Raw genomic sequence first — 10,064 nt, 5'->3', positions numbered from 1 at the left:
CAGCCTTTCCCGTGTGCCCAGTGCCAGGCGTAGCCCCGGCCGACGGCAGAGCCCCCGGCGTGCCCCAGGCCACGCGCAGCACCGGGCTCCTGCTCCCTCGCTGTCCTTCCGCCCGGCCCCAGGAGGGGAGAGCAGTTCAGGTGGCAGTTTGATGGCATGGCTGACGGTCCATGCGGGCAGCAGCGTCCTCGGCGCTCTGCCAGGCACAGTTGGGATGGATGCTGAGGCGGCCAGGCTTTGCACTCCAGCCCCCGGCGCAATCCGGCTCCTACCTCCCCTTATAGGAAACCCTCCTTCCGGAACTGCTCCTTCAAGATGTCTCTGTACTGGTCGAAGCCGCCCTCGATGCGGGTCACGGTGGCATTCTCGCACACCCACAGCTCCTGGCACACCAGGCGGATGAAGCGCTCGTCGTGGGACACCAGAATTACACCACCCTGCCAACACACAAGGGGGGATAAAAAAGGGAATTTAGCGGAGCACAACCCAGGGCCCAGCGCTGGTGGCACGGAGATCCTGCGCCCCTGTCCAGCCTCTGCCCAGGACTTCAGGTTTCCATCCGCTGCAGGGAAAACTCAAGGGTACTTCACTGGCAGGGATCTAATCCCAGCCTTTCCTTCATTCAGGGGGACAGACAGATGACGTATGGAGGAGGCATGTGCAGCAGTAACGTATTTAACCCCCGGCCTTGGAAAGCAAGTGCAGGGTTTGTTACTGGCTCTCCAAGTCTCTGACAACTGCAAGGACAGAGATTCCAGGTGGAGTCAACGACAGTCAAAAGGTGGCTGGGCCAGGCCCTGAGCAACCTCAGTTAAGCTTTTCTTTCACAGGAAAGCTGCCCCAACCTGAGCAACCATAAAACAGTGAGAACCAGGTTGATCACAGTGGTATCTGGAGGCTGAGGCTTTGGAGATCAGCCATGAATTGTGCCTAAGGAAGAGCTGAGAGGCCCCAAAGCAGGGCTGAGGGCTGCATGCAGCACACAGCGGCACACCAGAAGTCACAGAGCGTAGGTGACCGGCCAAGATGGGGGACAAGGTTCTCTCTGGTCTGCTGTTGCCTCTCTCAGCCACCCCTAGCCAAAGCCAGCAAGTCAAACAAACCACCAGGATGGACGGCTAAGGCAGAAATGTGACTGACCCATCCCAACTTCTGTCCTGGACTTGAAGCCATCACTGGTATTTGACTGTCCACCTCTGGCTGAAATACCAAGTAACCCAAGCTAGAGGCTGCGGAGAGCATTAGAAAAAACAGGAGATCTCACCGAGGGAGCCTTACCCGGAACTTATTCAGTGCCTTTGCCAGCGCCTCAATGGTCTCCATGTCCAGGTGATTTGTCGGCTCATCCAGGATGTAGAAGTTTGGACTGGAAGAGAAGACGGCTCTGAGGATGCACCGGAACAGGCCCGGGCTGGGTCCACACCCATTCGCGCTGCAGGGACCTCCACCAGGCTGCTGCGTTAGCCATGAAAAGCCACAGCCACCGGCATTTGCATGGCCCCAAGATCGGCGTTGCCCAGCTCCAGGGACATCTCTTATCCCTGTGAGCCCAAAGCAGCAGAAAGCCACCTGCCTCCTTCCACACAGTCCCCCCAGGGTGACAACCTCCCTCCTCACAAAAGTCCCAAGGACGAGGCTTCTGCGGGGCAGTGGAAAGTCCCTCGATGCCTGCTTTCCTCCCGGTGAAGCAGACTCCAGGGATGGAGCCATGCAAAAATTAACAGCATCTGGGAGAAAATTACCAGGACATAGTCATCTGGGCAAAGGCCACGCGACTCTTCTGACCTCCAGACAGGCTGGCCACGGGACGCACGGCCAGCTCCCCCGAGACACCGTAGCTCCCCAGCTGATGCCGGTACTCCTCCTCCGTCTTCCCTGCAGGAGCATGTCACAACACAGCTATGGCACACCCAGCGTGACACAGGGCCCTCGGCGCCGTGAGCTCAGCGGGTGCCATGGCCGGGCAGCCTGTGCCAGACCAGCATGGCGGGGGAGGAATTCAGCAGCCGCTTCCAGGCAATTCCCTCCCAAGCAGGGGGTTTGCGGGGAAAACCTGACCGACACAATCAGGACAGGGGCTGCAGGGCTGGTGACCGACTCCAAGTGACGCCGCCCCCAATCCCCGGTCGCCACATTACGTAATGTTAAGTGGAGAAGAGAGCGGGAGGTTTTGGCAGCTGGGAATGGGGGAGCCGGTGCTCGTTCTGTGCCCAGCAGGAAAGTGGGTCATCTGCCCCCAAAACCCAGCCACGGCACCAGCCTGAGGTCTGCAGACTGCCAGCTACTCCTGCACAACCAGCTCAGCTTCTCACGGCTGGCGTCCTGAACTTGTGCTGGACGTGGGGAGTTAACCCAGAGCAGGCGGTATCCCTCAAGCACTGATGTGAAAAAGTCTTCTGCCCAGGGCCACAGAACAAAGCAGTGCTGCTCCACGTGTGGCAAAGGAGACCTCAATGGCCCAAATCTTCTGGGATCTCCAAAACTCACCTGGGAACTTTCTTGCCAGCAACTCTACAGCACTGATGTTCAAGTCCAGTTGATCCACATGGTGCTGGCTGAAATAACCGATCTTCAGGTTTCTGCAGAATGAGAAGAGAGATTGCGAGCTGGTACCAGGCCCTGCAACCACGGCGCTCGCAGCTGCAGCTACAGGAAGGGGGGCATATGCGTGGGTGTGCAGGACCCATCCCCGTCACTCGGGCACCCATCACTCCAAAGCACAGCCCAGAAGCCCTCCAACTGCACCATTCCTCCCAGTTCCCCAGCCCTTCCTACCAGGTACCTGTGAGCATGTCTGATCCCTCTGACTGGTGCCAGCTCCCCCATTAAGATCTTTAGCATGGTCGACTTGCCAGCTCCGTTTTCCCCAACCTAGAGAAGCAGCAGCAGCATTGGAGAACGTGAAACCCACGAAGGTACTTTGGGGCGGGGGGCACAGTTATCGGGGAATTTCAGCTCTCTTGGATGATCACGCAGCAGAGGGGGGCAGGACGAGAGTCTAACCAATGACTCCAGCTACCTGGAAGCTGCATTTCTATCACTGAGGAGCAGCACAGGCAGCAGTGCTAGAAGATGTTCCCTCCCCAACCCTCGAGCCTCAGGATTAGCTGGTCCCAGCCTCATTTGCAAGCACATAGCATCTCTCTGCTGCCCCATCCAATGTAGCAGGAGCCCCCACTACATGCTGCTGTTGTCAGCTAATGGGGAGTTACAGAGAAGATGGACCCAGTCTCTTCTCAGAGGCACCCGGTGAAAGGATGAAGGGCAACAGGCGCAAGTCACAAACTGTAACTGGTGTTAGGAAAAATATTCCAATGTTCCTCAAAATGAGGATGATCAAATGCTGCAACGGGACCTAGAGGAATGGGAGAAATAGTCCTCCCTGGAGATAGCCAGAATTCAACTGGACAAGGACCTGAGCAACCTGACCTAACATCAAAGCTGGCCCTGCTTTGAGCAGGGACCTCCCAAGGTTCCTTGTGGCCACCGTTATTCTGCAATCCCACATACCACACAGATGCGGGACTCCAGGTCAGCAGAGACGGACAGGGAACAAAAGATGTAGTGACTTGGGTCGTAATAGAAGTCTACTTCGTCTAGCTGCAGGACTGGGGGGGAGAACTTCTCAAAGCCATCGGGGAACCTGGGAAGGCAGGAAGAGGTGAGACATGGCCAGGAACTTCAGAGACCCTGCTCCCAGCCTCCCAGGACAACTGCTGCAACCCCCCAGGTGGCAGGGGGGCTCCCTACCATGTAGGGTCTCTGGAAAGGACGGTCACAAGAAGGGGACACGGATCTGCAGCCTTGGCCCCAGAAGGGAACCCAGCCTGAACGTGGGGGCCTGTCTGGGCTCCCTGTCAGACTAAGGCTGGCCCGCAGGAAGGGGTGGTTGCTCCAGCTGGGACAGGACCCAGGAGGAGCTCATGTCAGAAACAGAGCCAGGTGCCCTCCGAGCAAGGGCTCAGGGGACACTTACTTCATGATCACCTCAGACTCCTTGTCCACAGGTTTCAGCTCTGGCCTGCAAGAAGAAGAGACACGTAACCACGGTGCCTTGCACTGGGGGTCTGTTCTCACTCCAGAAGGCGTCAGCTCTGTGATGCCTCATCCTAGCCAAAGCCTGTGGACCAGAGACAGAGCACCCAAACCCCAAACCATCCCCGTATCTCCCAGGTGCCCTGGGAACCTCTGTTTCTTCCCATGAGCACTGCCCCCTCCCCGCCTCCAGAGAGGAGCAGGACAGGCACTCACAGCTTCTCCAACAGCTTGAGCTTGCTCTGCACTTGGGATGCCCTGTTGGCGTTGTAGCGAAAGCGGTCGATGAAAACCTACAAGAGAGAAAAGCATCAGAGTCCCAGGTCCCCTTCAGCCCTAGCCACCCCACTCTGCTGCCAAACCTCCTGCAACAACAGAGCCATATCCACGGGTCTAGAAGCATGGAGAAAGAGATAAGGCTGGGAGGAGAGCGTCCCAGCACTACTGGCTTCTCCCAGTACCTGGATGTGCTCACGGTACTGCTGCTGGGCTTCGTACTCTCTCTGCTGGTTCTTCAGCCGCTCCTCCTTGATCTTCATGAAGTTCTCAAAGTCCCCGCGGTACGTGTCCAGCCGCTGCGAGTGCAGGTGGATGATGTCCGTGGCCACCGCATTCAGGAAGTTCCTGTCGTGGGACACCACGAGGATGGTCGACTGCCAGGTCTGGAGGAGACAGCAAGAGGGAGGCCCAAGCATCATCAAGCCAGAGTGCAGGGCTTGGTCCCACCACCCAGCGAGGCGAGACACCAGCCTGGAGGACATCTCCATCCCTCACCCTTGCTCTGTCCCGGGGCTTCCCACCACCCCCTACCTGCAAGTAGGTCTCAAGCCACAAAATGGCCCTCACGTCCAGCATGTTCGTTGGCTCTGAGGAAAGGGGAAGAGGCACTGAGGTCAGGAGGGATGAGGATGGCTGGATTATGCTTTTTTACACAGGAAAGGCTAGCGATCAGCATAGCGGAGGAAGAGACCCTGCGTGGGGACCTGCTCCCACAGCTCAGGGGACTCACACGTGTGGGGTGTGCTGAGGGGGGTGCACACAGGGGCCAAGGCTCAGCCAGGGATGCTCCCCCCACTCCATATCGGTACCTGGACCCTGGTGCCTGGCAGCAGCGTCTCACCCAGACCCCCCCACCCAAGGTGGGCACCCCCCCAGGGAGCCAGCCCAATGCCGGGGTCACCCCTGCGGTGAAGGGACTCCCCCCAGAGTGGGCTGGCAGCCAGGACCCATCACAGGGACAGGTGAGGGAAAGGGACTGCTTGGGGCACGATGACATGCAGACCACCCGGCTGGGACACGGGGCAGAGCTCTGCTGAGCGCAGTGAAAGTGGCTACAGAAACAGACTTCCCCGCACCACTGCCAGCTCTGCCCGCCATGCCAGGGGAGCACCGGCAGCCCTGCCAGCACCGGCCCTGTCACGCAGGGCTATTTTGAGCAGGCAGCTAAAGGCCACGGCGCGCTCCCAACCCCAGCAAGGGCACAGGCGGGCCCAGCGGCGGTGTCGGAGGGGACTCACAGTATCGACTTACCATCCAGCAGAAGGAGATCTGGCCTAGGAAAAACAAGACATGGATTTTTCATACAAGACATATCAGAAGCAAACAGAGCACAGGATCAGTGCAGAGCGTGTTTCACCACACACACAGAGCTGCAATGCCTCCAACGCTCCCCACCCCGACAGCCTGAGTCGAGAGGACTCCCAGGCAGCACCCCTGCACCTCGCAGCATGGGCAGCAAGGAGGGTTAACCCCATGGCATGAAGGCTTGGACACCAACCTGGCAAACAGGGCTCTGGCTAAGGCCAGTCTCATTCTCCAGCCTCCGGAAAACTCTCTGAGGAGAGAAGAGGTTTCAGAGAGGGGTTACTGTTTAACGCAGAACAGCTCTGTGTTTGCCTGCCTGCCAGGCTCCCTGTTCTCCCGTGGCCCTTTTAGCTCTGCTGTCACCCAGAGACAGCATGTCCCTGCAGAGATCTCGGGCGCAGCACAAGATCCATGGTCCAGCAGGCAGGTGGCTTGGCACCCCCAGGGCAGGAGACCACATCGGACGGGCAGGAATAGACCCTCGCTCTCCCACAGGGCTCCCCTCCCTTACAGCCATATCAGTGACTGCGGGCTCGCGAGCAGCAGCGTCTCCCCAGACCCACTTCTGTCTCGATGCCCAGAACCTGGAGACTTACTTGGTTGTCTGTTGTTGCATCTTTGCATTAAAGCCCAGCCCAGCAAGAATGACGGATGCCCTGGGGAAAAGGGGAGAGAACTGGAACCCAGCTACAGCATCCAACAGCAGAGCAGAGTCTGATGTCTCAGACCCACAGTCGCTGTGGGGACTCTGCTGCATGGTTTAAGGCCATTCTGGCACAGGAAAACTTCATTGCGTGCCCAAGAGCAGTGCTTGGCTGGGAAACGCAGCCCAGCAGGGCACAGCATCCACGTGAAGTCCCAGGAGATTCACAAGAAGCTTTCAGCTCTTTGACCAGGAAGAGAGTCACTACCACCAACATCCCAGAAACGTTCCCCAGACACCAGGAACCTGGGGAGGTCTGAGAGGAGCAGCAGCAACAATGCAAGCCATTTTGGGGGGGGGGGGAAATCCCTCTAGTTTCAGGGGGGGAAGCTTGACTACTCCTAATCCAGCAGAGCTGTGACAGAAGAAGAGACAAGAAGAGCAGTAGGGAGAGCCCCCCTGTCCCCACATGCTGGATCCCAGGGCCACAGCATCACCCTTCCATACCCCATGCCCCAAATCACTGCCCATGCCAACAGACAGCAGTGCCCACAGGGCCGTCTCACCTCGCTGGGGCCTTGTCTGCCTCAATCTCCTCCAGCTTCGCGTAGATCTCCGATAGCCTGGCACCTTCTGTCCCTTCTCCCCTGGGACAGGACAAAGAGGAGTGTGTGGGACTGACGGGGGTCAGGGTTTGAGTGCTGGGGGAGGCTGATCTTCCCAAGCAGGACTAAGGTGGGCAAGACGCAGCCCAGCCCTGCTGGAGCCCTCCGTCTGAAGTGAGAGACCTCAGAACGAGACCTAGCGGTCAAGAAGCCATAGAAGGGCTGGAAACCCAGCGGCAACATCTCACCTGCCGGCATTAATCTTAGCCGTCAGATCCCTCTCCTCCCGCAGTAGACTCTCACGAGTGGTGTCACACTCCAGCACACTCTGCAGCGCCGGCGTCTCATCCCCCGCCACCTCCTGCTCCACATGGAGGATGCTGATGTGCGAGGGGATGCGCAGGCTCCGGCTAGCGATCATCTTCAGCAGCGTGGTCTTCCCCAGCCCGTTCCGGCCCACCAGCCCGTAGCGCCGTCCAAACGCCAGGTTCAGGTCTGCTCCCGCCAGTAGGACACTAAAGCGAGAGAACAGGCAGGCACCTGGTCAGACTGCCCCACGGAGAGGGAGATAACCGGCAGCCACCTGCCCCCAGCATATTTCAGGCTGTGCTGGGGCCAAGCAACCATCGCAGACTTCTCCTGCCCAAAGCCAACAGGGCCAGGTGCCCACCTTGCTTTCTGATCCTTCCCATACCCTCTGTCGTTTCCCAACCGCTCTCCAATCCGGTCTCAATGACCCATGGTCCAAAACCCCAGCCAGGATCTGTCCCACCTCCCCATCTGCACTCACCGCTCACCGAAGGACACGTCGAAGTTCTCGATGCGCACATCATACGACTTGTTCTTGCCTGATGACTCCATGCGAGTCTCCTTCTTGCTGGCAGCTTGGCTGGCAGACGCCTCCTCAAGGACCCTGTGGGCAGGCAGAAGACAGAGAAGGGGGCTCAGCGTGAAGGCTCTGGTACAGCCAGATCCCAGCCACACTCAGCAGAGCGGGATGGTGATGTTGGCGGCGCGCTCCATACTCACAGAGGACCAGATGACTTCAGGGAATCCCGCTCCATCCTCTTGTCCTGCTTGGCTTTCAGCCTGGCTTCCGCCTTCTCCAGTTTCTTCGCGTTCACCATCTGGGGCACAAAGCAGAGAGTTTAAAGAAGAGGGAGCATCTTCAGCAAAAGCCCCAAAAGCCCACCTCCACGACAAAAGAGGTCAATCAACCCCTCACGCCTGGAAGGAAGGACAGGAGGGCAGGAGGGAGGTAGGACAGGGGAACCGGGACAGATTCAAGCGCATTTTGAGGAAGCTAATCAGACCAGGAAGTCACTTCAGGAATGAAGTCCTAAATCAATGGCTCATACACAACAGCTCTGCCTCAGCAAGGCAAAGGGTTTGGCTGACCCTAACGTACGGCCAATTTCTCTAGTTCCGGGGACCTGGTCAGCCAAGTCACTTCAACAGCAGCAACCTGCGATCCCAGTGCCTCCTCCGCTACTCGCTACACCCACCCTTGTCCTAGACCACGAGGCATGTTAAACTTTAGCCAGTTTGGAACAAACTCAGCTTACATGGTGGATCAATCAAGACAGAGACAAAAAGCATTTAATTAAAACTGAAGGCAAGAAGGAGCCAAGCATTTTAACCTGGCCTCTGGCCTTGGCCAGGCTCTCAGCCCACTCCACCTTATTCCTGCGTCAAGTCAAATATTTGTGGCTGACCAAGAACACTCCTAGATATTTCTAGGCAACTCCGCAGCCACCGGAGCATGTTACAGACCTGCATGCTAGACTGAAGAGCATCTTGTTACTGGAGCTGTGACCCCGTACCTACAGACAGACTGAGTCACTCTGTAAGCTATACCGAGCTCCCTGAATCTCCCAGTAAGACATGTCCTCCAGAACTTGAGAGGCCTCCTGAGACCTTCTCTGAATTGTCTCCAATTTTTCTGAAGATCCTTTTTGAGTTGCGGACATGAGAGCCAGAGAGCGAACCCAGCAGCAACAACTCCAGTGCCAAAACCAGCAACAGCTGCCAGCTTTCACTTAAGACTCCCATTCAGACACGCAGGGATCACGTTAGCTCTCAGCCTCCAAGCGAGGGGTTCTCATCCTCACCACGTTACCCCAGGAAGGGACAGCTCCACAAGAGACCAGCCTGGTAGAGAGACTGCCCACCCCGTACAGCTACCGCCGTCTTCGCTTCGCAGATGCACAATCACAACTCACCCGTACTCAAACTTTGGCTCATCCAACAAAGAGGGCAAGCCGGGTCACTCCTGAGCAGCCACACATTTCATCGGCAAAGATGTTCCGATTTCCTCCAGGTCATGGAACGTAACTGATAACTCCTGATCTTACTTCTCAAGCCGTGACAACCCACAGCCATTTCTCAAGCTGGGCTTACGACCTCCCTGCAGCAGCTCTCTGGAAAACAGCTGCTCCCTGCTAGCTCCTCATCTGTAACGTCCAATGTCTAACCATTACCCAGGATTTTCTCTCTCATTGAGTATGGCAAGATGTCATCCCGGTACATCCTATTTTCTCAATCAAAGGCCTTGCTGCAGAAGCCAAAGGCCCTCATGAAAGTCAGAGAAGCTGCACTCGGAGCGCCACCACTGCATCAACCACGTTTTGAAGCTCATTAGGAAGTTTTGGCGAAACAGATCTTGTCAAATTAATAAGCTGTTAACTTCTGTTGAGCCTCTCTACCAGACCAAGGTCAAGAGTTTCTCAAATGACAGTGAACCTGACGAGAAGCCATACCCCCCACAGCTGTGCCCCTCACCGGGACGACTGCCTGTCCCGGCTGCTCTCCGAGGGCGAGGTGACTGGAGCAGGGCAGGGCACCTGCAGCCCTGCGTGTCAGTTGCTCCCATGGGGTCTGCTGGCTTACGAACGAGGACACGGCCCCCCGCTTACCGAGGTCTGGCCTCTCTTCAGCAACAGCCCCGGCAGCAGGTCCACGCTGGCATCCGCTGCAACAAGACAGTTGGGTTGGTGAGCACGTGCTCCAGGGAGGCTCCACCAAGCGCTGCCTTAGCGGCTGCCCACAACCAGGCAGGACTGCCCCCTCCCCAACGGGACGAGGGGACCAAAGGGTGGCTCCTCTCCTTCCACCCCAGCTTGCCCCGCGGGCAGCCAAGTGCTGCTGACAACAGCGCAGCAGCAGGAAGAGAAAGAGGGGTGCACCTGCGAGGGGGA

At 57.7% G+C, this 10,064-nt stretch overlaps 1 protein-coding gene across 1 annotated transcript in view; it reads right to left on the bottom strand.

The window, feature by feature from the left end:
- Positions 1–7: 7 nt before the first annotated feature.
- Positions 8–10,064, bottom strand: part of ABCF3 (ATP-binding cassette, sub-family F (GCN20), member 3) — a 12,164-nt gene continuing 2,107 nt past the window's right edge. Inside the window, exons 2-20 of the mRNA XM_009331205.1 lie at positions 9,783–9,838; positions 7,897–7,994; positions 7,658–7,780; positions 7,116–7,382; positions 6,829–6,909; positions 6,216–6,275; positions 5,813–5,869; positions 5,566–5,588; positions 4,846–4,901; positions 4,497–4,697; positions 4,252–4,328; positions 3,977–4,021; positions 3,511–3,643; positions 2,783–2,871; positions 2,488–2,579; positions 1,743–1,875; positions 1,279–1,366; positions 273–437; positions 8–196 (exon numbers count right to left, since the gene is read on the bottom strand). Of these exons, the coding sequence (XP_009329480.1) occupies positions 279–437; positions 1,279–1,366; positions 1,743–1,875; positions 2,488–2,579; positions 2,783–2,871; positions 3,511–3,643; positions 3,977–4,021; positions 4,252–4,328; positions 4,497–4,697; positions 4,846–4,901; positions 5,566–5,588; positions 5,813–5,869; positions 6,216–6,275; positions 6,829–6,909; positions 7,116–7,382; positions 7,658–7,780; positions 7,897–7,994; positions 9,783–9,838 (1,838 nt within the window). The 3' untranslated portion in view covers positions 8–196; positions 273–278. The remainder of the gene's footprint in view (positions 197–272; positions 438–1,278; positions 1,367–1,742; positions 1,876–2,487; positions 2,580–2,782; positions 2,872–3,510; positions 3,644–3,976; positions 4,022–4,251; positions 4,329–4,496; positions 4,698–4,845; positions 4,902–5,565; positions 5,589–5,812; positions 5,870–6,215; positions 6,276–6,828; positions 6,910–7,115; positions 7,383–7,657; positions 7,781–7,896; positions 7,995–9,782; positions 9,839–10,064) is intronic.

This window comes from Pygoscelis adeliae, unplaced genomic scaffold, assembly GCF_000699105.1.
Source record: "Pygoscelis adeliae isolate BGI_AS28 unplaced genomic scaffold, ASM69910v1 Scaffold479, whole genome shotgun sequence".
In the NCBI taxonomy this organism is placed as follows: Eukaryota; Metazoa; Chordata; class Aves; order Sphenisciformes; family Spheniscidae; genus Pygoscelis; species Pygoscelis adeliae.
Note: the sequence above shows the minus strand (reverse complement) of the source record. Positions and strands in the feature narration are given on the sequence as shown.